This window comes from Scyliorhinus canicula, chromosome 31, assembly GCF_902713615.1.
Source record: "Scyliorhinus canicula chromosome 31, sScyCan1.1, whole genome shotgun sequence".
NCBI classification, from domain to species: domain Eukaryota; kingdom Metazoa; phylum Chordata; class Chondrichthyes; order Carcharhiniformes; family Scyliorhinidae; genus Scyliorhinus; species Scyliorhinus canicula.
This window is the reverse complement of record NC_052176.1, coordinates 1,386,476-1,414,468: the sequence shown is the minus strand read 5'-3', so window position 1 is coordinate 1,414,468 and position 27,993 is coordinate 1,386,476. Positions and strand designations below refer to the sequence as shown.

Genomic DNA, 27,993 nt, shown 5'->3' with positions numbered 1-27,993 from the left:
AATTGTGCCGTCTGTGCCCCCAGGCTCGCAACATGGAGACCAGCGAGCTATCGGCTGTGAAGGTTATCAAACTGGACCCCGGTAAGTCCCCAATCGATAAAACCATCGGTGAAGCAATGCTTGCAGGATCGTGGTTAGCCAATGGATTATTCCACCAGCTTGGAAGCTTGTGTACCAGCTCTGGACAGACCTTTCGACCCAAGGGGAATGTTGTGTTAGAACATAGAACAGTACAGCGCAGTACAGGCCCTTCGCCCCTCGATGTTGCGCCAACCTGTGAAACCCCTCTAAAGCCCATCTACACTATTCCCTTATCGTCCATATGCCTATCCAATGACCATTTAAATGCCCTTAGTGTTGGCGAGTCCACTACTGTTGCAGGCAGGGCATTCCACGCCCTTACTACTCTCTGAGTAAAGAACCTACCTCTGACATCTATCCTATATCTATCTCCCCTCAATTTAAACCTATGTCCCCTCGTGCTGGACATCACCATCCGAGGAAAAAGGCTCTCACTGTCCACCCTATCTAACCCTCTGATCATTTTGTATGCCTCAATTAAGTCACCTCTTAACCTTCTTCTCTCTAACGAAAACAGCCTCAAGTCCCTCAACCTTTCCTTATAAGATCTTCCCTCCATACCAGGCAACATCCTGGTAAATCTCCTCTGTACCCTTTCCAATGCTTCCACATCCTTCCAAAGTGCGGCGACCAGAACTGCACACAATACTCCAAATGCGGCCACACCAGAGTTTTGTACAACTGCAACATGGCCTCAGGGCTCCGAAACTCAATTCCTCTACCAATAAAAGCTAACACACCGTACGCCTTCTTAACAACCCTCTCAACCTGGGTGGCAACTTACAGGGATCTATGGACATGGACACCGAGATATCTCTGCTCGTCCACACTACCAAGAATCTTCCCATTAGCCCAGTACTCTGTCTTCCTGTTATTCCTAGCTCTGGGATAACTGCAACTCGATGCAGCTTTGACCAAAAGATACTCCAGACTTTGAAGTAAGTTCGATGTGATTTATTGAACCATGAGCACAGTTCTCTAGGGGTCTGACTTTCCTGCGAATCTTGCTATAGTAACTCAGTCTAACTAACCAGTCTGCTCTAAGCCACGCGGTGGGTGTGATGCTTCTGATCTGCCCCTGTCCTACTCTCTAAGTGTTGCCTGTGGAAAGAGACAGAGCATGTGTGCCCTGTCCTTATACATGGGTTGTGTAATGCCCCCTTGTGGTAGTGTCACCTCTGGGTGTCTTGAGTGCCCATTGGTCGTGTCCTATTCTATGTGTTCATTGGCTGTATGTCTGCATGTCATGATGTCTCTAGTGTTTACTTAATTATGGTGTGTTTACATTAACCCCTTGTGTATTTACAGCGATGCAGATCACCACAGGGCATATTTTTTTAAAATAAATTTAGAGTACCCAATTATTTTTTCCCAATGAATGGGCAATTTAGCGTGGCCAATCCACCTGCCCTGCACATCTTTGGGTTGTGGGGGTGAGACCCACGCAGACATGGGGAGAATGTGCAAGCTCCACACGGACAGTGAGCCAGAGCCGGGATTCGAACCTGGGACCTCAGCGCCGTGAGGCAGCAGGGCTAACCCACTGTGCCACCCTGCTGCCCCCACCACAGGGCATATCGAACTGCTTCTTGAAAACATCGCGTTTTGGCCTCAACTGCTTCCTGGGGTGACGAATTCCACGGGCCGCCCACTCTCTGGGTGAAGAAATCTCTCATCTGTGTCTGAAATGGTCGACCCCACATCCTCAGACTCTGACCCCTGGTTCTGGACACATCCATCACCGGGAAACTCCTTCCTTCATCTACCCTGTCCAGTCCTGTTCGAATTTTACAGGTTTCTACGAGATCCCCCCCCTCATTCTTCTGAACTCCAGCAAGTACGATCCTCACCGACACAATCCCTCCTCGTACGTCAGTCCTACCAGCCCAGGAATCAGTCTGGTAAACCTCCTCTGCTCCCCATCTCTCCCCTTCCGTGCCTCCATTTGTTGGAGACTGGTATTACGATCCCCGACCAGATCCCAAGAGTGTCCTGTACCCGGGACCGAAACTCCAATATTTTATTTTGATTTTGTCAGATTGTCAGGAGTGACTTCACACAAAATAGGGACATGGTTTATTGAAACAAACTTTGTACAAACAGAGGGTTAAAATACATTTAACATTGTGCCAGAAAATAGCTGATCATTATCCCTTCAACAATGCTAATCAACACAGAGACACAATAACCCTCAACTGCTATCTTTACTTCCAATCAAACAACAGGACCATCTCAGCTCTCAATCCACTTTTAAATACTGTTAGCCCTCAGGAATACTTGCTATACCGACTTATTCTTTGAGAAAGAGATCTCGTGACACTGCTTCACAAAACAGATCTGACTCCTGTCACAACCCCTGTTTCCAGCTGTTTCCTCTGGCTTTGTTTCAGCTCCCCCCCCCCCCCACTCTCCTCAGACAAGTCTGCACCGCTTTGAATACTGTTCATCCCCTTTAACTAACTTAGAGCGAGAGCAGAATTGTTTCACTGCGCAGGGAGCTTCAGCCAGATCAGAACTGAACTGAAAATGCTTTCTCAAAAAGCCGGCAAATTGCATCAACTCGCCAGGCCGAAATCTAATTAACGTCCCAGGGAATTCCTTTTTTTTTTTATAAATTTAGATTACCCAATTATTTTTTTCCAATTTTTAGGGGGCAATTTAGCGTGACCAATCCACCTACCCTGCACATTTTTGGGTTGTGGGGGCGAAACCCACGCAGACACGGGGAGAATGTGCAAACTCCACACGGACAGTGACCCAGAGCCGGGATCGAACCCGGGACCTCAGCGCCGTGAGGCAGCAGGGCTAACCACTAGGCCACCGTGCTGCCCTCGTCCCAGGGAATTCCCTTAATCAAAACAAAACTGCACTAGCCCAAGTTCTTTACGATTGATTAATTGCACCCCTCACTCCTAAAAGCTTAGGCAGCCGTGTGTACCGTCCTCAAGATGCACTGCAGGAACTCACCAAGGCTCCTCAGGCAGCACCTTCCAAACCCACAGCTTCCACCATCTAGAAGGACGAGGGCAGCAGATACCTGGGAACCCCACCACCTGGAGGTTCCCCTCCGAGTCACTCCCCACCCCGACTGGGAAATATATCGGCCGTTCCTTCACTGTCGCTGGGGACAACATCCTGGAACTCCCTCCCTAACAGCACAGTGGGTGTACCTACACCACACGAGCATGGAGCAGGTTCAAGATGGAGGCTCACCCAGCAGGATAATGACTGAACGATGAATCTCAGTTTACTCTGTTCTCTCCACAGGTGATGATATCTCTTCCCTACAGTTGGAGATAACCATGATGAAGGGTTGTCAACATCAGAATATTGTTGCCTTTCACGCCAGTTATTATAGGTGAGTGAGACCACGTTGTCCTCCACAGGCCCAGGACGCAGGACCGTCAGGTAATCACCGGCACAGCCTCTCCCAACGCTGGAGGCACAATAGCCGACTCGAATCTCCCTCAGTACTGACCCTCTGACAGTGCAGCACTCCCTCAATACTGACCCTCTGACAGTGCGGCACTCCCTCAGTACTGACCCTCTGACAGTGCGGCACTCCCTCAGTACTGACCCTCTGACAGTGCAGCACTCCCTCAGTACTGACCCTCTGACAGTGCGGCACTCCCTCAGTACTGACCCTCTGACAGTGCAGCACTCCCTCAGTACTGACCCTCTGACAGTGCAGCACTCCCTCAGTACTGACCCTCTGACAGTACGGCACTCCCTCAGTACTGACCCTCTGACAGTGCAGCACTCCCTCAGTACTGACCCTCTGACAGTGCAGCGCTCCCTCAGTACTGACCCTCTGACAGTGCGGCACTCCCTCAGTACTGACCCTCTGACAGTGCGGTACTCCCTCAGTACTGACCCTCTGACAGTGCAGCACTCCCTCAGTACTGACCCTCGGACAGTGCGGCACTCCCTCAGTACTGACCCTCTGACAGTGCGGCACTCCCTCAGTACTGACCCTCTGACAGTGCGGCACTCCCTCAGTACTGACCCTCTGACAGTGCGGCACTCCCTCCGTACTGACCCTCTGACAGTGCGGCACTCCCTCAGTACTGACCCTCTGACAGTGCGGCACTCCCTCAGTACTGACCCTCTGACAGTGCAGCTCCCTCAGTACTGACCCTCTGATAGTGCGGCACTCCCTCAGTACTGACCCTCTGACAGTGCGGCACTCCCTCAGTACTGACCCTCTGACAGTGCGGCACTCCCTCAGTACTGACCCTCTGACAGTGCGGCACTCCCTCAGTGCTGACCCTCTGACAGTGCGGCACTCCCTCAGTACTGACCCTCTGACAGTGCGGCACTCCCTCCGTACTGACCCTCTGACAGTGCGGCACTCCCTCAGTACTGACCCTCTGACAGTGCGGCACTCCCTCAGTACTGACCCTCTGACAGTGCGGCACTCCCTCAGTACTGACCCTCTGACAGTGCGGCACTCCCTCAGTACTGACCCTCTGACAGTGCGGCACTCCCTCAGTACTGACCCTCTGACAGTGCGGCACTCCCTCAGTACTGACCCTCTGACAGTGCGGCACTCCCTCAGTACTGACCCTCTGACAGTGCGGCACTCCCTCAGTACTGACCCTCTGACAGTGCAGCAGCAGATGGAGCAGGCTATGTGTTAATGCTGATCAATTGTTCTGTCTTCTGCAGAAATAACCGAATGTGGATTTGCATGGAATTCTGCGGAGGAGGATCCTTACAAGACATCTACCAGAGTGAGTCGGTCCGATTGGGAAATCTATGCTGTAGTATGATGTCGGATCAGACCCCAACTGAGGGGGGCACATTGAGGCCGGAATTGGAGGAGCGCAGAGATAGGGAAGGGTGTAGGGACTGGAGGAGGTTACAGAGATAGGGAGGGCTGTCGGGGCTGGAGGAGGTTACAGAGATAGGGAGGGTTGTAGGGGCTGGAGGCGGTTACAGAGATAGGGAAGGGTGTAGGGACTGGAGGAGGTTACAGAGATAGGGAAGGGTGTAGGGGCTGGAGGAGGTTACAGAGATAGGGAAGGGTGTAGGGGCTGGAGGAGGTTACAGAGATAGGGAGGGGTGTAGGGGCTGGAGGAGGTTACAGAGATAGGGAGGGTTGTCGGGGCTGGAGGAGGTTACAGAGATAGGGAGGGGGTGTAGGGGTTGGAGGAGGTTACAGAGATAGGGAGGGTTGTCGGGGCTGGAGGAGGTTACAGAGATAGGGAGGGGTGTAGGGGCTGGAGGAGGTTACAGAGATAGGGAGGGTTGTAGGGACTGGAGGAGGTTACAGAGATAGGGAGGGTTGTAGGGACTGGAGGAGGTTACAGAGATAGGGAGGGTTGTAGGGGCTGGAGGAGGTTACAGAGATAGGGAGGGCTGGAGGGGGTTACAGAGATAGGGAGGGGTGTAGGGGCTGGAGGAGGTTACAGAGATAGGGAGGGGTGTACGGGCTGGAGGAGGTTACAGAGATAGGGAGGGGTGTAGGGGCTGGAGGAGGTTACAGAGATAGGGAGGGGTGTAGAGGCTGGAGGAGGTTACAGAGATAGGGAGGGTTGTAGGGACTGGAGGAGGTTACAGAGATAGGGAGGGCTGGAGGGGGTTACAGAGATAGGGAGGGTTGTAGGGACTGGAGGAGGTTACAGAGATAGGGAGGGTTGTAGGGACTGGAGGAGGTTACAGAGATAGGGAGGGTTGTAGGGGCTGGAGGAGGTTACAGGGATAGGGAGGGCTGGAGGGGGTTACAGAGATAGGGAGGGGTGTAGGGGCTGGAGGAGGTTACAGAGATAGGGAGGGGTGTACGGGCTGGAGGAGGTTACAGAGATAGGGAGGGGTGTAGGGGCTGGAGGAGGTTACAGAGATAGGGAGGGGTTGTAGAGGCTGGAGGAGGTTACAGAGATAGGGAGGGTTGTAGGGACTGGAGGAGGTTACAGAGATAGGGAGGGCTGGAGGGGGTTACAGAGATAGGGAGGGGTGTAGGGGCTGGAGGAGGTTACAGAGATAGGGAGGGGTGTAGGGGCTGGAGGAGGTTACAGAGATAGGGAGGGTTGTAGGGACTGGAGGAGGTTACAGAGATAGGGAGGGGTGTAGGGGCTGGAGGAGGTTACAGAGATAGGGAGGGGTGTAGGGGCTGGAGGAGGTTACAGAGATAGGGAGGGTTGTAGGGGCTGGAGGAGGTTACAGAGATAGGGAGGGTTGTAGGGGCTGGAGGAGGTTACAGAGATAGGGAGGGTTGTAGAGGCTGCAGGAGGTTACAGAGATAGGGAGGGGTGTAGGGGCTGGAGGAAGTTACAGGGATAGGGAGGGTTGTGGGGGCTGGAGGAGGTTACAGAGATAGGGAGGGGTGTAGGGACTGGAGGAGGTTACAGAGATAGGGAGGGTTGTAGGGGCTGGAGGAGGTTACAGAGATAGGGAGGAGGCGAGGAGGGATTTGAACACGAGGTTGAGAATTTTGAACTGGAGATATTGCCAGACTGGGAGTGAATGGCTTCCCATCCAGCCTCCTCTGGGACGGGTTCTGATTTATTTGGAATCTTGGGTGTGCAGGCCAGAGTGGATGATGTGCGAATTGGAGTGAGGGTCGATTGTCTGCGTGAGGGGTCAGTGAATGTGGTCCCTGCAGCGAGTGTGTGGAGACAGGGTCTTTCCTATTGTGCCCACATTGACAGAGAGATTTCATTCGACAGAACCTTCTATGTTGCCCGAGTCCCTGCTGACTGCTTTCTCACATTCTATCCTCTTCTTCACAGCCACAGGCCCCCTGTCTGAGAAACAAATCGCCTACGTCTGCAGGGAAACGCTCCAGGTAAGTGACCAGTGACCGAGGAGCCATCAGTGTCCGATCAGGGCAGTTACTGTCTGTCAGGGAGAGTGTAGAGGGAGCTTTACTCTGTATCTAACCCCGTGCTGTCCCTGTCCTGGGAGTGTTTGATGGGGACAGTGTAGAGGGAGCTTTACTCTGTATCTAACCCCGTGCTGTACCTGCCCTGGGAGTGTTTGATGGGGACAGTGTGGAGGGAGCTTTACTCTGTATCTAACCCCGTGCTGTACCTGTCCTGGGAGTGTTTGATGGGGACGGTGTAGAGGGAGCTTTACTCTGTATCTAACCCCGTGCTGTACCTGCCCTGGGAGTGTTTGATGGGGACAGTGTAGAGGGAGCTTTACTCTGTATCTAACCCCGTGCTGTACCTGTCCTGGGAGTGTTTGATGGGGACAGTGTAGAGGGAGCTTTACTTTGTATCTAACCCCGTGCTGTAACTGTCCTGGGAGTGTTTGATGGGGACAGTGTAGAGGGAGCTTTACTCTGTATCTAACCCCATGCTGTACCTGTCCTGGGAGTGTTTGATGGGGACAGTGTAGAGGGAGATTTACTCTGTATCTAACCCCGTGCTGTACCTGTCCTGGGAGTGTTTGATGGGGACAGTGTAGAGGGAGCTTTACTCTGTATCTAACCCGTGCTGTACCTGTCCTGGGAGTGTTTGATGGGGACAGTGTAGAGGGAGCTTTACTCTGTATCTAACCCCGTGCTGTACCTGTCCTGGGAGTGTTTAATCGGGACAGTGTGGAGGGAGCTTTACTCTGTATCTAACCCCGTGCTGTCCCTGTCCTGGGAGTTTTTGATGGCGACAGTGTAGAGGGAGATTTACTCTGTATCTAACCCCGTGCTATACCTGTCCTGGGAGTGTTTGATTGGGACAGTGTAGAGGGAGCTTTACTCTGTATCTAACCCCGTGCTGTACCTGTCCTGGGAGTGTTTGATGGGGACAGTGTAGAGGGAGCTTTACTCTGTATCTAACCCCGTGCTGTACCTGTCCTGGGAGTGTTTGATGGGGACAGTGTAGAGGGAGCTTTACTCTGTATCTAACCCCGTGCTGTACCTGTCCTGGGAGTGTTTGATGGGGACAGTGTAGAGGGAGCTTTACTCTGTATCTAACCCCGTGCTGTACCTGTCCTGGGAGTGTTTGATGGGGACAGTGTAGAGGGAGCTTTACTCTGTATCTAACCCCGTGCTGTACCTGTCCTGGGAGTGTTTAATCGGGACAGTGTGGAGGGAGCTTTACTCTGTATCTAACCCCGTGCTGTCCCTGTCCTGGGAGTTTTTGATGGCGACAGTGTAGAGGGAGATTTACTCTGTATCTAACCCCGTGCTATACCTGTCCTGGGAGTGTTTGATTGGGACAGTGTAGAGGGAGCTTTACTCTGTATCTAACCCCGTGCTGTACCTGTCCTGGGAGTGTTTGATGGGGACAGTGTAGAGGGAGCTTTACTCTGTATCTAACCCCGTGCTGTACCTGTCCTGGGAGTGTTTGATGGGGACAGTGTAGAGGGAGCTTTACTCTGTATCTAACCCCGTGCTGTACCTGTCCTGGGAGTGTTTGATGGGGACAGTGTAGAGGGAGCTTTACTCTGTATCTAACCCCATGCTGTACCTGTCCTGGGAGTGTTTGATGGGGACAGTGTAGAGGGAGATTTACTCTGTATCTAACCCCGTGCTGTACCTGTCCTGGGAGTGTTTGATGGGGACAGTGTAGAGGGAGCTTTACTCTGTATCTAATCCCGTGCTGTATCTGTCCTGGGAGTGTTTGATGGGGACAGTGTAGAGGGAGCTTTACTCTGTATCTAACCCCGTGCTGTCCCTGTCCTGGGAGTGTTTGATGGGGACAGTGTAGAGGGAGCTTTACTCTGTATCTAACCCCGTGCTGTACCTGTCCTGGGAGTGTTTGATGGGGACAGTGTAGAGGGAGCTTTACTCTGTATGTAACCCCGTGCTGTACCTGTCCTGGGAGTGTTTGATGGGGACAGTGTAGAGGGAGCTTTACTCTGTCTGTAACCCCGTGCTGTACCTGTCCTGGGAGTGTTTGATGGGATAACGTAGGGGGATGTTTACTGTTTAAATGTTTATGATGTCGTTCTATTTGATGAATTATTTAAATCTGTGTTTTGAAGGGACTTCAGTATCTTCACGGTAGTGGGAAAATGCATCGAGATATCAAGGTAACTCCGGAGACTCTAACAGTCGTGGGGTAGAGCTGTGGGGCAGGAGTCTCTCAGCCCGGGGCCGGGCCGGAGAATCCCTACGACCGGCAGCGAATAGCGCCACGCCGCCGGGACGCGATTCTCCGCTACGCCATCGGCGCCTGCATGGCCGGCGCGGTCGAGTGTCTCCCCCCCCCCCCCCCCCCGCCAAATCTCCACCCGGGATGGGCCGTGCGGCCGTCGCAAAAAAACCCCCCCGAGTCCCCCCGGCGGGACCTCAGCGTCGGAGGGTAACCGGGGGCGGCCTGTGGGGAGGGAGGGGCCGATCGACACCGGGGTGGGGGGGGGCCTTTGTCTCTGGCTGGGGGGGCCTGCACGCCGGCCCCTGTAACCCTGCGCCATGTCGTGTCGGGGCAGGCGCGGAGAAGGGAGCCACTGCGCACGCGCAGACCCCGCGGGGCCTGGTTGACGCCGGGATCAGCAGCTGGAGCGGCGTGGGTCGCCCCCAGTGCCGTGCTGGCCCCCTGTAAGGGCCGGAATTGCTAATCCTGAGGCCGTGTTGACGCCGTCGATATACGCGACGGCCTTTCCGACGGCGTCAACCCTTAGCCTCAGGAGCGCAGAATCCCGCCCAGGATTTCTGCTCCTGATTCGTACCTGGAACCATGGACGCCAGGAGGAGGCCATTCAGCCCATCCTCTCTGTTCTCGCTCTATGGAAGATCTATCCAATCAGTCACCCCGCTCTTTCTCCCACAGCTCCGCAGTTTCCTCCTTTCCCGAATATTTCCCCAATCCCCCCCTTTTGGACGTTCCTGTTGAATCTGCTTCCGCCGCCCTTTCAGGCAGAACCTTCCGGATCACAGCAACTCGCTGTGTCAAAAAACACACATTCTCCTCATCTCCGTCCCCTGCTCAGGTTCTGTCATCGAGTCTCTTCAATCTGTGTCCTCCCCCCCCCCCCCCCCCCTCTCTGGTTACCCACCCTCCCGCCAACTGGGAAACACTTTCTCCTCGTCGCCTCTATCCAAACCCCTTCCTGATTCGGAACGCCGCCTGGATTCAATCTCCCCCCTTAATCTACTCAGGGTTTGAGTGAGACATCTTCTGGTAACTGGATATTTGGGCCATTTTGGACGTGGACAGGATTTGACTTCTGATGCCAGCAAATTTGAATAACCCAAACTGCATTCATTGTCCAGGATCTGACAGAGAACGAGCTGCCCACCGTCTACAAGGCACAAGTCAGGAGTGTGAGGGAATGCTCTCCACTTGCCTGGATGAGTGCGGCTCTCAACAACACTCGAGAAGCTCGACACCATCCAGGACAAAGCAGCCCCGCTTGATTGCTCCCCTTCCACAAACATTCACTCCCTCCACCACCGACGCACAGTGGCAGCCGTGTGTACCGTCTACAAGATGCACTGCAGCAACTCACCAAGGCTCCTCAGGCAGCACCTTCCAAACCCACAGCCTCCACCATCTAGAAGGACAAGGGCAGCAGATCCCTGGGAACCCCACCACCTGGAGGTTCCCCTCCGAGTCACTCCCCACCCTGACTGGGAAATATATCGGCCGTTCCATCACTGTCGCTGGGGCAACACCCCGGAACTCCCTCCCTAACAGCACAGAGGGTGTACGTATTCCTGAAGGACTGCAGCGGTTCAAGAAGGCAACTCACCACCACCTTCTGAAGGGGGCAACCAGGGATGGGCAATAAATGCTGGGCCTAACCAGCGACGCCCATAATCCTGACGTGCATGGATATAATAATAATAATGCCCAGATTAGTGCCTTTGGCGAGGTACAGATGGTTTCCCACGTACTGCAGGAGGAGCCCGGAACTGTGAGACAGGAAGGGGTGCAGGAAACGGGCGATGAGGACGGGGATGGTGACCGACAAATGGTGGTGTTTAACATTGAGTTCTGATCCCTCTCTCCGCAGGGTGCGAACATCCTGTTGACAGACCGTGGGGAAGTCAAACTCGGTGAGGCTGGTGGTTGTTGTGCTGCGTCGCGGATCGCTCCCCGCTGCTCCGATTATGTCCGGGGTGGGGGGGGGGGGGGGTGGAGATTGCAATAGCTCTGGGGCAAGAGGAGGAGACGGAAGCTCCACCATGTTCTGATCCTAGTTGGCCATTTTGTGATTCTCGGCCACAAGCCCTTGAATGAGGCCGGTTGGGGGGGGGGGGGGGGGGGGGGCGGAGTGCGTTTTGGTCAAGGTGATCGGGATTGGGCGCAGAGGGATTTGAAAGCCACGGTGGGAATTTTAAAATGGCGTCGTCACCGGTCACGGTCAATGTGCTGCAGGGGCGGGGTGGGGTGGGGGGGGTGAATGGGAGGCGGGGCGAAGGGTTTTGCATTGGTTCAATGCCACGTTTGCGCAGTGGGGGGGGGGGGGTACAGAGAACAGCGGCTGAACAATCGTGACTCTGTGTGTCTGTCTTCATTCCCAGCTGATTTCGGAGTGTCGGCAGAACTAACTGCCTCGGTGGGAAAGAGGAAGTCATTCATCGGTACACCATACTGGTAAATAATCATCGCCACCACAATATTCACCACTTAGCTGTCCTCTTAGTACTGAGGGAGTGCTGCACTGTCAGAGGGTCAGTACTGAGGGAGTGCCGCACTGTCAGAGGGTCAGTACTGAGGGAGTGCCGCACTGTCAGAGGGTCAGTACTGAGGGAGTGCCGCACTGTCAGAGGGTCAGTACTGAGGGAGTGCCGCACTGTCAGAGGGTCAGTACTGAGGGAGTGCCGCACTGTCAGAGGGTCAGTACTGAGGGAGTGCTGCACTGTCAGAGGGTCAGTACTGAGGGGGTGCCGCACTGTCAGAGGGTCAGTACTGAGGGAGTGCTGCACTGTCAGAGGGTCAGTACTGAGGGAGTGCCGCACTGTCAGAGGGTCAGTACTGAGGGAGTGCCGCACTGTCAGAGGGTCAGTACTGAGGGAGTGCCGCACTGTCAGAGGGTCAGTACTGAGGGAGTGCCGCACTGTCAGAGGGTCAGTACTGAGGGAGTGCCGCACTGTCAGAGGGTCAGTACTGAGGGAGTGCTGCACTGTCAGAGGGTCAGTACTGAGGGGGTGCCGCACTGTCAGAGGGTCAGTACTGAGGGATTGCCGCACTGTCAGAGGGTCAGTACTGAGGGAGCCGCACTGTCAGAGGGTCAGTACTGAGGGAGTGCCGCACTGTCAGAGGGTCAGTACTGAGGGAGTGCTGCACTATCAGAGGGTCAGTACTGAGGGAGTGCCGCACTGTCAGAGGGTCAGTACTGAGGGAGTGCTGCACTGTCAGAGGGTCAGTACTGAGGGAGTGCTGCACTGTCAGAGGGTCAGTACTGAGGGAGTGCTGCACTGTCAGAGGGTCAGTACTGAGGGAGTGCCGCACTGTCAGAGGGTCAGTACTGAGGGAGTGCTGCACTGTCAGAGGGTCAGTACTGAGGGAGTGCCGCACTGTCAGAGGGTCAGTGCTGAGGGAGTGCTGCACTGTCAGAGGGTCAGTACTGAGGGAGTGCCGCACTGTCAGAGGGTCAGTACTGAGGGAGCGCCGCACTGTCAGAGGGTCAGTACTGAGGGAGCCCCGCACTGTCAGAGGGTCAATACTGAGGGAGCGCCGCACTGTCAGAGGGTCAGTACTGACGGAGTGCCGCACTGTCAGAGGGTCAGTACTGAGGGAGCCCCGCACTGTCAGAGGGTCAGTACTGAGGGAGTGCCGCACTGTCAGAGGGTCAGTACTGAGGGAGTGCCGCACTGTCAGAGAGTCAGTACTGAGGGAGTGCCGCACTGTCAGAGGGTCAGTGCTGAGGGAGTGCCGCACTGTCAGAGGGTCAGTACTGAGGGAGTGCCGCACTGTCAGAGGGTCAGTACTGAGGGAGTGCCGCACTGTCAGAGGGTCAGTACTGAGGGAGTGCCGCACTGTCAGAGGGTCAGTACTGAGGGAGTGCCCCACTGTCAGAGAGTCAGTACTGAGGGAGTGCCGCACTGTCAGAGGGTCAGTACTGAGGGAGTGCCGTACTTTCAGAGGGTCAGTACTGAGGGAGTGCCGCACTGTCAGAGGGTCAGTACTGAGGGAGTGCCGCACTGTCAGAGGGTCAGTACTGAGGGAGTGCCGCACTGTCAGAGGGTCAGTACTGAGGGAGTGCTGCACTGTCAGAGGGTCAGTACTGAGGGAGTGCCGCACTGTCAGAGGGTCAGTACTGAGGGAGTGCCGCACTGTCAGAGGGTCAGTACTGAGGGAGTGCCGCACTGTCAGAGGGTCAGTACTGAGGGAGTGCCGCACTGTCAGAGGGTCAGTACTGAGGGAGTGCCGCACTGTCAGAGGGTCAGTACTGAGGGAGTGCCGCACTGTCAGAGGGTCAGTACTGAGGGAGTGCCGCACTGTCAGAGGGTCAGTACTGAGGGAGTGCTGCACTGTCAGAGGGTCAGTACTGAGGGAGTGCCGCACTGTCAGAGGGTCAGTACTGAGGGAGTGCTGCACTGTCAGAGGGTCAGTACTGAGGGAGTGCCGCACTGTCAGAGGGTCAGTACTGAGGGAGCGCCGCACTGTCAGAGGGTCAGTACTGAGGGAGTGCCGCACTGTCAGAGGGTCAGTACTGAGGGAGTGCTGCACTGTCAGAGGGTCAGTACTGAGGGAGTGCCGCACTGTCAGAGGGTCAGTACTGAGGGAGTGCCGCACTGTCAGAGATCAGTACTGAGGGAGCGCCGCACTGTCAGAGGGTCAGTACTGAGGGAGTGCCGCACTGTCAGAGGGTCAGTACTGAGGGAGTGCCGCACTGTCAGAGGGTCAGTACTGAGGGAGTGCCGCACTGTCAGAGGGTCAGTACTGAGGGAGCGCCGCACTGTCAGAGGGTCAGTACTGTGGGAGTGCCGCACTGTCAGAGGGTCAGTACTGAGGGAGTGCCGCACTGTCAGAGGGTCAGTACTGAGGGAGTGCCGCACTGGCAGAGGGTCGTGACCATTATGGCTGAGGCTCTGCAATGGGTTACCCTACACCTAATCTCTTACCCCCCCCCCCCCCCCGCGGATTTGAAATGTTGAGCTCAAGCCCCTGTCGTGCGGTGATCTCTCTGTTTTGTTACACAGGATGGCTCCAGAGGTGGCTGCTGTTGAGAAGAAGGGAGGTTATAATCAGCAGTGTGACATCTGGGCAGTTGGCATTACTGCCATTGAGCTGGCAGAGCTACAGCCCCCTATGTTCGACCTACACCCAATGAGGTGAGGAAGATCCCGAGACGTGAGGGACAGGTGACAATGAGGCCACACCATCGACAGTTCCACAGAATCCTAAGCTCGGAGTCACGCTCTTGGCACCTCACCTCTGTCTCGCTCTTTACAACATCGTGGCACCTACCTTCTGGCTCCTTGTTCATCATGTTGGCATTGTCCACCCTACCCAACCCACCTCACTCAAACCCTACCCAACCCACCTCACTCCAACCCTACCCAACCCACCTCACTCAAACCCTACCCAACCCACCTCACTCCAACCCTACCCAACCCACCTCACTCAAACCCTACCCAACCCAACTCACTCAAACCCTACCCAACCCACCTCACTCAAACCCTACCCAACCCAACTCACTCAAACCCTACCCAACCCACCTCACTCAAACCCTACCCAACCCACCTCACTCAAACCCTACCCAACCCACCTCACTCAAACCCTACCCAACCCACCTCACTCAAACCCTACCCAACCCACCTCACTCAAACCCTACCCAACCCACCTCACTCCAACCCTACCCAACCCACCTCACTCAAACCCTACCCAACCCACCTCACTCAAACCCTACCTAACACACCTCACTCCAACCCTACCCAACCCACCTCACTCAAACCCTACTCACTCCAACCCTACCCAACCCACCTCACTCAAACCCTACCCAACCCACCTCACTCAAACCCTACCCAACCCACCTCACTCAAACCCTACCCAACCCACCTCACTCAAACCCTACCCAACCCACCTCACTCGAACCCTACCCAACCCAACTCACTCCAACCCTACCCAACCCAACTCACTCCAACCCTACCCAACCCACCTCACTCCCAACCCTACCCAACCCACCTCACTCAAACCCTACCCAACCCACCTCACTCAAACCCTACACAACCCACCTCACTCGAACCCTACCCAACCCAACTCACTCCAACCCTACCCAACCCAACTCACTCCAACCCTACCCAACCCCACTCACTCCAACCCTACCCAACCCCACTCACTCCAACCCTACCCAACCCAACTCACTCCAACCCTACCCAACCCCACTCACTCCAACCCTACCCAACCCACCTCACTCAAACCCTACCCAACCCACCTCACTCAAACCCTACCCAACCCACCTCACTCCAACCCTACCCAACCCACCTCACTCCAACCCTACCCAGCCCACCTCACTCAAACCCTACCCAACCCAACTCACTCCAACCCTACCCAACCCAACTCACTCCAACCCTACCCAACCCCACTCACTCAAACCCTACCCAACCCAACTCACTCAAACCCTACCCAACACCACTCACTCTAACCCACCTCACTCAAACCCTACCCAACCCACTCCAACCCTACCCAACCCACCTCACTCAAACCCTACCCAACTCACTCAAACCCTACCCAACCCACCTCACTCAAACCCTACCCAACCCCACTCACTCCAACCCTACCCACCTCACTCCAACCCTACCCAACCCACCTCACTCAAACCCTACCCAACCCAACTCACTCCAACCCTACCCAACCCAATTCACTCCAACCCTACCCAACCCCACTCACACAAACCCTACCCAACCCAACTCACTCAAACCCTACCCAACCCCACTCACTCCAACCCTACCCAACCCACCTCACTCAAACCCTACCCAACCCACCTCACTCCAACCCTACCCAACCCACCTCACTCAAACCCTACCCAACTCACTCAAACCCTACCCAACCCACCTCACTCAAACCCTACCCAACCCCACTCACTCCAACCCTACCCACCTCACTCCAACCCTATCCAACCCAACTCACTCCAACCCTACCCAACCCCACTAACTCCAACCCTACCCAACCCACCTCACTCAAACCCTACCCAACCCCACTAACTCCAACCCAACTCACTCCAACCCTACCCAACCCCACTAACTCCAACCCTACCCAACCCACTCAAACCCTACCCAACCCACCTCACTCAAACCCTACCCAACCCACCTCACTCAAACCCTACCCAACCCACCTCACTCAAACCCTACCCAACCCACCTCACTCAAACCCTACCCAACCCACCTCACTCAAACCCTACCCAACCCACCTCACTCAAACCCTACCCAACCCACCTCACTCAAACCCTACCCAACCCACCTCACTCCAACCCTACCCAACCCACCTCACTCAAACCCTACCCAACCCATCTCACTCAAACCCTACCCAACCCAACTCACTCAAACCCTACCCAACCCACCTCACTCAAACCCTACCCAACCCAATTCACTCAAACCCTACCCAACCCAACGCACTCCAACCCTACCCAACCCAATTCACTCAAACCCTACCCAACCCAACTCACTCCAACCCTACCCAACCCAATTCACTCAAACCCTACCCAACCCAACTCACTCCAACCCTACCCAACCCAATTCACTCAAACCCTACCCAACCCACCTCACTCAAACCCTACCCAACCCAATTCACTCCAACCCTACCCAACCCACCTCACTCCAACCCTACCCAACCCACCTCACTCAAACCCTACCCAACCCACCTCACTCCAACCCTACCCAACCCAATTCACTCCAACCCTACCCAACCCAACTCACTCCAACCCTACCCAACCCAATTCACTCCAACCCTACCCAACCCAACTCACTCAAACCCTACTCAACCCAATTCACTCCAACCCTACCCAACTCAATTCACTCCAATCCTACCCAACCCAATTCACTCCAACCCTACCCAACCCAACTTACTCAAACCCTACCCAACCCAATTCACTCCAACCCTACCCAACTCAATTCACTCCAACCCTACCCAACCCAACTCACTCAAACCCTACCCAACCCACCTCACTCAACCCTACCCAACCCAACTTACTCAACCCCTACTCAACCCAATTCACTCAAGTAACTCCAACGCTACCCTACACCACTCAATTCACTGCGTCCTTTTTCTAAATTTAGAGTACCCAATTCTTTTTTTTCCCAATTAAGGGGTAATTTAGCGTGGCCAATCGACCTATCCATCTTTGGGTTGTGGGAGTGAAACCCACGCAGACACGGGGAGAATGTGCAAACTCCACACGGACAGTGATCGGGGCCTGGATCGAACCTGGGTCCTCGGTGTCGTGAGGCAGCAGTGCTAACCCACTGCGCCACCGTGCCTAATTCACTACAATCTTCCCCTGCCCAACAAATTCACTCCAATCCAAGGCTACCCAACCCAATTGACTCCAACCCTACCCTGCACAACTCAATTCACTCCAATGCTACCGTACGCAACTCAATTCACTCCAATCCAATGCTACCCAACCCAATTGACTCCAGCCCTACCCTACACGACTCAATTCACTCCAATGCTACCATACGCAACTCAATTCACTCCAATCTAATGCTACCCAACCCAATTCAGTCCAACTCAACCCTTCCCCCCAGTCCCACTCTCTTCAACCCGACCCAATCCAATTCAACCCCACGTGGTCACCAAAATGAACGAGTCCTTTTCTGAATGAGTTCGCGGGATGTGTGAAGGGATGAATTTCGACGGCGTTGCTTCACGTGCTGTTTATCACTCTCCTCCTCTTCCAGGGCTTTGATGTTAATGTCGAAGAGTAACTTCCAACCCCCCAAACTCCGGGATAAGGTGAAATGGTAAGTGTCCCTCACCACGGCTCCTGCACACTGTGGGGGGTGGGGCAGCGAGTGACATCGCAGCGTGGTCCCTCGCCCCTCCCCAACTAAACAGAGATTAGATTTGTATTGGGGTATTTCCTGGCAAGGTCGGTTCTCTTCCTCGTTGCCCCTTGAGACGGTGACGGCGGTCTGGGGGGGGGGCACTTGCTATACAACCAAGGGGCCATCGCGAGATGGACTTCAGGGAGCAGTTAAGATTCAACCCCCCTCCCCCTCCCCTGGTAATCGTTGAGTCAGCCCCGTGAACTAACTCCTTTACTGGAATCAGATTGTCGTTTGCAACAATCCAACAGTCTCAATATCGTTAACCCTCTTTTTAAAATGTATTTTATTACAAACATGTATCAAAACAGGTGACAGCCAATCAACACCCCGGGGAACATACTTCCCAACAAACCCCCCCCCCCTCCCCTGCGGAGCCCCTTAACTCAGACTTTATCTTCTCTAATCGCAGGACGTTGTTCAGGTCATCCAACCGAGCTGCTACCCCCGGTGGCGATGCCGTCCAGCAAAATTCACCAAGGCCACGACATCGGCCTTCCTCCTCTCCGTGAGCTCCGGCTTCTCCGAGACCCCAAATATCGGCACCACAGGGTCCGGGTCCACCCCCTCCTCCACCATCCTGGCTCAGACCGCGAACACACCCGCCCAGAATCTTTCACAACCCCAAAACATGCGCCCGTGATTCGCTGGCCCCCGCTCACACTCGTAGCATCGTTAACCCTCACCCTGCTGTCGTATCGTCCTCCCCGGTTGGGGAATGGGGCTGAATGATGCTCCCCCCCACCCCACACAGTCTCTCACCTGCTCGTGTCTTTCCCCAGGTCAGCGGAGTGCCACAGCTTCATTAAGATGAGCCTGCGGAAAAACCCCAAGAAGCGACCCACAGCCGACAAACTGCTCCAGGTATCTGCTCGGAATAGGAAGAGGTATTATAGATCGCACCGACACTCGTCTGATCAACAAGGAGTTTGACTGAACACAACTTATTCTTCCACGGAATGTGGGCGAATATGGAAACTCGGAGCAGGAGGAGGCCCATTCCGCCCTTGGAGCCCGCTCCGCCGTTCATCACGATCGTGGCTGATCATCCAACTCAATAGCCTAATCCTGCTGTCTCCCCATAGCCTTGGATCCCATTCTTCCCAAGTGCCATATCTAACTGCTTCTTGAAAACAGTTTGGCCTCAACTACTTGCTGTGGTAATGAATTCCACAGGCCGCCCACTCTCTGGGTGAAGAAATGTCTCCTTATCTGTGTCCGAAATGGTTTACCCTGAATCCTCAGGCTGTGCCCTCTGGTTCTGGTCTCCCCCACCATCGGGAACATCCTTCCTGCATCTACCCTGTCCAGTCCTGTTCGAATTTATACGTCTCTCTGAGATCCTCCCTCATTCAAAGAACAAAGAAAAGTCCAGCGCAGGAACAGGCCCTTCGGCCCTCCAAGCCCGTGCCGACCATGCTGCCCGTCTAAACTAAAATCTTCTCCACTTCCTGGGTCCGTATCCCTCTATTCCCATCCTATTCATGTATTTGTCAAGGTGCCCCTCAAGCGTCACTATCGTATGTCACTTCTGACCTCCAACAAATACAATTTATTTGTGGGCAGCACGGTAGCATTGTGGATAGCACAATCGCTTCACAGCTCCAGGGTCCCAGGTTCAATTCCGGCTTGGGTCACTGTCTGTGCGGAGTCTGCACGTCCTCCCTGTGTGTGCGTGGGTTTCCTCCGGGTGCTCCGGTTTCCTCCCACAGTCCAAAGATGTGCAGGTTAGGTGAATTGGCCATGATAAATTGCCCTTAGTGTCCAAAATTGCCCTTAGTGTTGGGTGGGGTTACTGGGATATGGGGATAGGGTGCAGGTGTTAACCTTGGGTAGGGTGCTCTTTCCAGGAGCCGGTGCAGACTCGATGGGCCGAATGGCCCCCTTCTGCACTGTAAATTCTATGTTCTATGTTCTAACCCCAACCTGGTCAATCTCTCCTCGTATGACAGTCCCGCCATCCCTGGAATCAGTCTGGTAAACCTTCGCTGCACTCCCTCGAGAGCAAGAACATCCTTCCTCAGAGAAGGAGATCAAAGCTGCACACAATACTCCAGGCGTGGCCTCACCAAGGCCCTGTACAATTGCAGCAACACATCCCTGCTTCTATACTCGAAACCTCTCGCAATGAAGGCCAACATACCATTAGCCTTCTTTACCGCCTGCTGCCCCTGCATGCTTACCGTCAGCGACTGGTGCACAAGGACACCCAGGCCCCCTCGCACACCCCCTCTCTCAATCGATAGCCATTCAGATAATAACCTGCCTTCCTGTTTTTGCGACAAAGTGGATAACCTCAGACTTATCCACATTATACTGCATCTGCCATGCATTTTTAAGGAAGATTTTTATTGAAGATTTTCCATTTTAATATTCAAACCCTTATTACCCACAGCAGATGTTCGACAAAAACCACGATGCCAAAACCCGTCCAACTGGTCCACAAAGAAGCGGACCCCACCCAAATGCACATGTTGGTCACGCACCAAAGAACGATACTCCCTCCGAACCAACCCAACCCCCAACAAAAATGCTTGGCTCGTTGAACCATGAAAAACAGGTCCGACAGGCCGCACTCCCTCCCCTCCACTAGCTAAAGGCTTATTGCCAGCGTGGGAGTCCCTGCCTCTCCCAGTTACTAAAATACAACCGATTTAACTCCCCCAACAAGAGCAAGATTCTACCGGGAGTCATATATTCCCAAAGTTAGAAAACTCGACAAAGAGCAAAGAAAAGTACAGCACAGGAACAGGCCCTTCGGCCCTCCAAGCCTGTGCCAACCATGCTGCCCGTCTAAACTAAAATCCTCTGCACTTCCTGGGTCCGTATCCCTCTATTCCCATCCTATTCATGTATTTGTCAAGATGCCCCTTAAATGTCACTATCGTCCCTGCTTCCACCACCTCCTCCGGCAGCGAGTTCCAGGCACCCACTACCCTCTGTGTAAAAAACTTGCCTCGTACATCTCCTCTAAATCTTGCCCCTCGCACCTTAAACCTACTGCCCCCTAGTAATTGACCCCTCTACCCTGGGGGAAAAGTCTCTGACTATCCACTCTGTCCATGCCCCTCATAATTTTGTCGACCTCTATCAGGTCGCCCCTCAACCTCCGACGTTCCAGTGAGAACAAACCGAGTTTATTCAACCTCTCCTCATAGCTAATGCCCTCCGTACCAGGCAACATCCTGGTAAATCTCTTCTGCACCTTCTCTAAAGCCTCCACATCCTTCTGGTAGTGCAGCGACCAGAATTGAACACTACACGACCTCAAACAATATCCCTCAAAACGGTTAACGTCCCGTCCCCACCCTGCAACCTAAATAAAACACTCCCAACCCGTCCGGAGAACAGAATAAATAACGAGTGGGCTCGGCCATTTCAGAGGAATGGCTAAGAGTTGGCCACGCTGGTGTGTTGGGGTCACATGCAGGCCAGGTTGGGGCAAGGACGGCTGATTTTCCCCTTTCCCTGAAAGGTTACCCTTTCCAGGGGCCGGTGCGGACTCGATGGGCCGAATGGCCTCCGCCGTCACTGTGAATTCTCTGGTGATAGCGGGGACATTGGTGAATCAGATGGGTTTTTACAACAATCGGCGAGTTCCATGGGCATCAATACCGAGGCTGAGCGTTGATATTTAGGGGCTGGTTTAGCTCACTGGGCTAAATCGCTGGCTTTGAAATCAGACCGAGGCAGGCCAGCAGCGCGGGTTCAATTCCCGTACCGGCCTCCCCCAACAGGCGCCGGAATGTGGCGACTAGGGGCTTTTCATTTGAAGCCTACTCGTGACAATAAGCGATTTTCATTTCATCCATTCCCCATTTCTTCTTCGGATTTAAATTGTCCCGGGTCGTTCGGGGTATTAACCCGGGACTCCGGATGTACCACAACGTCACCGTCTCCCACGCGTGGCTGGATCACTGAAACACGGAGGTTACATGTGGACATGATCATTCGGTGAACGTGGAGAGAGACGGGGAGAAGCTGGGACTGTCCTTCCTCGGAGCGGAGAGGGTTAAGGGGGGAGATTGAATCCAGGCGGCGTTCCGAATCAGGAAGGTGTTTGGGATAGAGGCGACGAGGAGAAAGTGGTTGCCAGTTGGCGGGAGGGTGGGTAACCAGAGCGGGGGACACACAGATTGAAGAGAATCGGTGACAGAACCAGAGGGGGGGAGATGAGGAGAAGGTGTTTTTTTGACACAGCGCGTTGTTGTGATCCGGAAGGTTCTGCCTGAAAGGGCGGCGGAAACAGGGGCTGGTTTAGCACAGTGGGCTAAATCGCCGGCTTTGAAAGCAGACCCGCAGCGTGGGTTCAATTCCCGTACCGGCCTCCCCCGAACAGGCGCCGGAATGTGGCGACTAGGGGCTTTTCACAGTCACTTCATTCGAAGCCTACTCGTGACAATAAGCCATTTTCGTTTTTCAGATTCAATTTTGCAAAAAGTGCGGGATTGGGGAAATATTCGGGAAGGAGGAATCTGCAGAGCCGTGGGGGGGGGGGGGGGGGGGGGGGGGGGGGGAGTGGGGGCTGATTGGATAGATTTTCGGAAAGGGCTAGCACAGAGAGAGGATGGGCTGAACGGTCTCGGGCAGCGGCGGAGGATTCGATCCTTGGATTCTTCACCGCTTCTCCAGAAGGTGGGGAGAGTGTGTGCGGTGACTGGGGAGGTGGGGGGCAATCGGTGTTCTTCGACCGCCCCCCCCCCCCCAACTCCGCCATTCGCTCGACCACGGTGGACTATCCCGAAACAGCGCAGCGAGTCACAGCCGGCTCCGGGCTGGCGGCTGCCGCTCGAGCCCACCTGGGTGTTCCGGCACTGGAAAGCCAACCCCTGTGTTGACGGCCATCTCCTCTCTCCACAGCATCCGTTCGCCAACCAGCCGCTCAGCCGGAGCCAAGGAATCGAGCTTCTGGACAAGGTCAACAATCCAGAGCCCAGCAGCTGCTCGCTGGCTGAAGACAGCGACCTGGAGGTACTGGGGCTGAGGGAGAGGGGTGCGAGAGGCAGGGCAAAGCAAGGCCCTCGGCAAGCAAGCGGCCACAATGTGTGTAATTCAGTCCGGCGCCAGTATTATTGCAATGTCGGGGGACCGGACCCACTCCCTCACCTCGGAGTCACACTCCAGACATTCGGCCATTCATCCTGCCAGTTAGACCTAGTACTGAGGGAGTGCCGCACTGTCAGAGGGTCAGTACTGAGGGAGCCGCACTGTCAGAGGGTCAGTACTGAGGGAGTGCCGCACTGTCAGAGGGTCAGTACTGAGGGCGTGCTGCACTGTCAGAGGGTCAGTACTGAGGGAGTGCCGCACTGTCAGAGGGTCAGTACTGAAGGAGTGCTGCACTGTCAGAGGGTCAGTACTGAGGGAGTGCCGCACTGTCAGAGGGTCAGTACTGAGGGAGTGTCGCACTGTCAGAGGGTCAGTACTGAGGGAGTGCCGCACTGTCAGAGGGTCAGTACTGAGGGAGCCGCACTGTCAGAGGGTCAGTACTGAGGGAGTGCCGCACTGTCAGAGGGTCAGTACTGAGGGAGCCGCACTGTCAGAGGGTCAGTACTGAGGGAGTGCCGCACTGTCAGAGGGTCAGTACTGAGGGAGTGCCGCACTGTCAGAGGGTCAGTACTGAGGGAGTGCCGCACTGTCAGAGGGTCAGTACTGAGGGAGTGCCGCACTGTCAGAGGCTCAGTACTGAGGGAGCGCTGCACTGTCAGAGGGTCAGTACTGAGGGAGCGCCGCACTGTCAGAGGGTCAGTACTGAGGGAGTGCTGCACTGTCAGAGGGTCAGTACTGAGGGAGTGCCGCACTGTCAGAGGGTCAGTACTGAGGGAGTGCCGCACTGTCACAGGGTCAGTACTGAGGGAGAGCCGCACTGTCAGAGGGTCAGTACTGAGGGAGTGCCGCACTGTCAGAGGGTCAGTACTGAGGGAGTGCCGCACTGTCAGAGGGTCAGTACTGAGGGAGTGCCGCACTGTCAGAGGGTCAGTACTGAGGGAGTGCCGCACTGTCAGAGGGTCAGTACTGAGGGAGTGCCGCACTGTCAGAGGGTCAGTACTGAGGGAGTGCCGCACTGTCAGAGGGTCAGTACTGAGGGAGCCCCGCACTGTCAGAGGGTCAGTACTGAGGGAGTGCCACACTGTCAGAGGGTCAGTACTGAGGGAGTGCCGCACTGTCAGAGGGTCAGTACTGAGGGAGCCCCGCACTGTCAGAGGGTCAGTACTGAGGGAGTGCCACACTGTCAGAGGGTCAGTACTGAGGGAGCGCCGCACTGTCAGAGGGTCAGTACTGAGGGAGTGCCGCACTGTCAGAGGGTCAGTACTGAGGGACTGCTGCACTGTCAGAGGGTCAGTACTGAGGGAGTGCCGCACTGTCAGAGGGTCAGTACTGAGGGAGTGCCGCACTGTCAGATGATCAGTACTGAGGGAGTGCCGCACTGTCAGAGGGTCAGTACTGAGGGAGTGCCGCACTGTCACAGGGTCAGTACTGAGGGAGCCGCACTGTCAGAGGGCCAGTACTGAGGGAGTGCCGCACTGTCAGAGGGTCAGTACTGAGGGAGTGCCACACTGTCAGAGGGTCAGTACTGAGGGAGTGCCGCACTGTCAGAGGGTCAGTACTGAGGGAGTAGCTCCCACTCTCGGTGGCCAGGCACACAGCCCCTAGACAGAGGGTGCCAGAGGCCATTCAGCCCATCGCAGTCCGTCCTGTACGCAATATGGTGGGTCAGGTGACGGCAGCGATGGACAGAACCATCTCGAGCCGAACGTGAGGGGTGTTTGAATCGGAAAGCTGGTGTCTAATTGTCTCCTTGTCTTGCAGCCCTCCGATACTTTCCCGGATAAAATCCACTCTCTGGGGCCTCACATGAGAGCGGAGCGGACTCGCTCGGAGGTACAGTGTAAGTCTCTGTGAGGGAACAAACGGCCCGACCGAGTGTCTTCAACACCAGGCTGTCAAAGCGGTGGGGAGGGGCGGAGCGGGCGAAACCGGGGTGGGGCAGGCGGACATGACAGGCCGAGGGCAGGGTGCACACCATCATTCCTGCTGGTCACCCTGAACAGGGAACCCCCCCCCCCCCCCCCACCCCCCCCCCCCCCCCCACTCGAGGGGGCGTCAATCAGACAGAATCAGGTGATCAAAACCTCGTTCACAGGGAGAGAGGCGGAGGGGTTTAGGGAGGGGATTCCACCCATCCCCCCCCCAGGCAGCTGAAGGAACGGCCGCCAATGGTGGAGCGATGGGAATGGAGGGGGATGGTCAAGAGGCCGGAATTGGAGGGAACGCAGAGATCTCGGAGGGTTGTAGGGGCTGGAGGAGGTTACAGAGATAGGGAGGGGTGTAGGGGCTGGAGGAGGTTACAGAGATAGGGAGGGTTGTAGGGGCTGGAGGGGGTTACAGAGATAGGGAGTGTTGTAGGGGCTGGAGGAGGTTACAGAGATAGGGAGGGTTGTAGGGACTGGAGGAGGTTACAGAGATAGGGAGGGTTGTAGGGGCTGGAGGAGGTTACAGAGATAGGGTGGGGTGTAGAGGCTGGAGGAGGTTACAGAGATAGGGAGGGTTGTAGGGGCTGGAGGAGGTTACAGAGATAGGGAGGGGGTGTGGGGGCTGGAGGAGGTTACAGAGATAGGGAGGGTTGTAGGGGCTGGAGGAGGTTACAGAGATAGGGAGGGTTGTAGGGGCTGGAGGAGGTTACAGAGATAGGGAGGGGGTGTGGGGGCTGGAGGAGGTTACAGAGATAGGGAGGGGTGTAGGGGCTGGAGGAGGTTACAGAGATAGGGAGGGGTGTAGGGGCTGGAGGAGGTTACAGAGATAGGGAGGGGTGTAGGGGCTGGAGGGGGTTACAGAGATAGGGAGGGGTGTAGGGGCTGGAGGAGGTTACAGAGATAGGGAGGGTGTCGGGGTTGGAGGAGGTTACAGAGATAGGGAGGGGTGTAGGAGCTGGAGGAGGTTACAGAGATAGGGAGGGTTGGAGGTTACAGAGATAGGGAGGGTTGTAGGGGCTGGAGGAGGTTACAGAGATAGGGAGGGTTGTAGGGGCTGGAGGAGGTTAGAGATAGGGAGGGGGTGTGGGGGCTGGAGGAGGTTACAGAGATAGGGAGCGGTGTAGGGGCTGGAGGAGGTTACAGAGACAGGGAGGGTTGTCGGGGCTGGAGGAGGTTACAGAGATAGGGAGGGTGTAGGGGCTGGAGGAGGTTACAGAGATAGGGAGGGTTGTCGGGGCTGGAGGAGGTTACAGAGATAGGGAGGGTTGTTGTGATGATTCAATACAAATTTGTAATTTCTATCCCAGTTCGCCAGGTACAGTTCGGCCCCCCCATGAAGAAAGAGACAGAGCCAGAGAACACGGTGAGTCATTCCCAGCATCTCCCCCATCTCTCCGGCTCCTCTCCCCCATCTCTCCCCCTCTCTCCCCCCCATCTCTCCCCCTCCTCTCCCCCCATCTCTCCCCCTCCTCTCCCCCCATCTCTCCGGCTCCTCTCCCCCTCCTCTCCCCCATCTCTCCCCCTCCTCTCCCCCCCATCTCTCCCCCTCCTCTCCCTCCATCTCTCCCCCTCCTCTCCCCCCATCTCTCCGGCTCCTCCTCCCCATCTCTCCGGCTCCAAGGCAGCACGGTGGCACAGTGGGTTAGCCCTGCTGCCTCACGGCGCTGAGGTCGCAGGTTCGATCCCGACTCTGTGTCACTGTCCGTGTGGAGTTTTCACATTCCCCCGTGTCTGCGTGGGTTTCACCCCCACAACCCAAAGATGTGCAGGGTAGGTGGATTGGCCATTGTAAATTCCCCCTTGATTGGAAAATATTAATAGTGTACTCGAAATTGAAAAAAAGAAAATCTCTCTGGCTCCTCCCCACTCCCTCTGTACTGACCCTCTGACAGTGCGGCACTCCCTCAGTACTGACCCTCTGACAGTGCGGCACTCCCTCAGTACTGACCCTCTGACAGTGCGGCACTCCCTCAGTACTGACCCTCTGACAGTGCGGCACTCCCTCAGTACTGACCCTCTGACAGTGCGGCACTCCCTCAGCACTGACCCTCTGACAGTGCGGCACTCCCTCAGTACTGACCCTCTGACAGTGCGGCACTCCCTCAGTACTGACCCTCTGACAGTGCGGCACTCCCTCAGTACTGACCCTCTGACAGTGCGGCACTCCCTCAGTACTGACCCTCTGACAGTGCGGCACTCCCTCAGTACTGACCCTCTGACAGAGCGGCACTCCCTCAGTACTGACCCTCTGACAGTGCGGCACTCCCTCAGTACTGACCCTCTGACAGTGCGGCACTCCCTCAGTACTGACCCTGTGACAGTGCGGCACTCCCTCAGTACTGACCCTCTGACAGTGCGGCACTCCCTCAGTACTGACCCTCTGACAGTGCAGCGCTCCCTCAGTACTGACTCTCTGACAGTGCGGCACTCCCTCAGTACTGACCCTCTGACAGTGCGGCACTCCCTCAGTACTGACCCTCTGACAGTGCGGCACTCCCTCAGTACTGACCCTCTGACAGCACGGCACTCCCTCAGTACTGACCCTCTGACAGTGCGGCACTCCCTCAGTACTGACCCTCTGCCAGTGCGGCACTCCCTCAGTACTGACCCTCTGACAGTGCGGCACTCCCTCAGTACTGACCCTCTGACAGTGCGGCACTCCCTCAGTACTGACCCTCTGACAGGGCAGCACTCCCTCAGTACTGACCCTCTGACAGTGCGGCACTCCCTCAGTACTGACCCTCTGACAGTGCGGCACTCCCTCAGTACTGACCCTCTGACAGTGCGGCACTCCCTCAGTACTGACCCTCTGACAGTGCGGCATTCCCTCAGTACTGACCCTCTGACAGTGCGGCACTCCCTCAGTACTGACCCTCTAGTGATCTTTGTTTAAGTTCACAGCTGCCGTCTTGTCTGAGGATTAACCCTCGTTTCTGTTCTGCAGGATTCTGATCTGGATGGGGAATGGAAGCTTCGTGTATCTGACGATGACGGCCTGTAAGGAATGAAAACCATAGACTCCCTTTTCCTCTGGGGCGAGAGAGAGAGAGAGAGAGA

General features: G+C 55.5%; 1 protein-coding gene across 1 annotated transcript; it reads left to right on the top strand.

Annotated features, from left to right (window-relative positions):
* On the top strand, window positions 1-27,993 carry LOC119959031 (mitogen-activated protein kinase kinase kinase kinase 3). Its single transcript, XM_038787574.1, has 14 exons — window positions 1-81; window positions 3,349-3,439; window positions 4,750-4,814; window positions 6,813-6,868; window positions 9,010-9,057; window positions 10,984-11,026; window positions 11,495-11,567; window positions 14,120-14,251; window positions 17,819-17,881; window positions 18,748-18,829; window positions 22,826-22,936; window positions 24,773-24,851; window positions 26,244-26,299; window positions 27,881-27,993. Exons 1-14 carry the CDS (start codon window positions 33-35, stop codon window positions 27,935-27,937), a joined length of 1,005 nt encoding a protein of 334 aa, XP_038643502.1. The 5' UTR covers window positions 1-32; the 3' UTR covers window positions 27,938-27,993.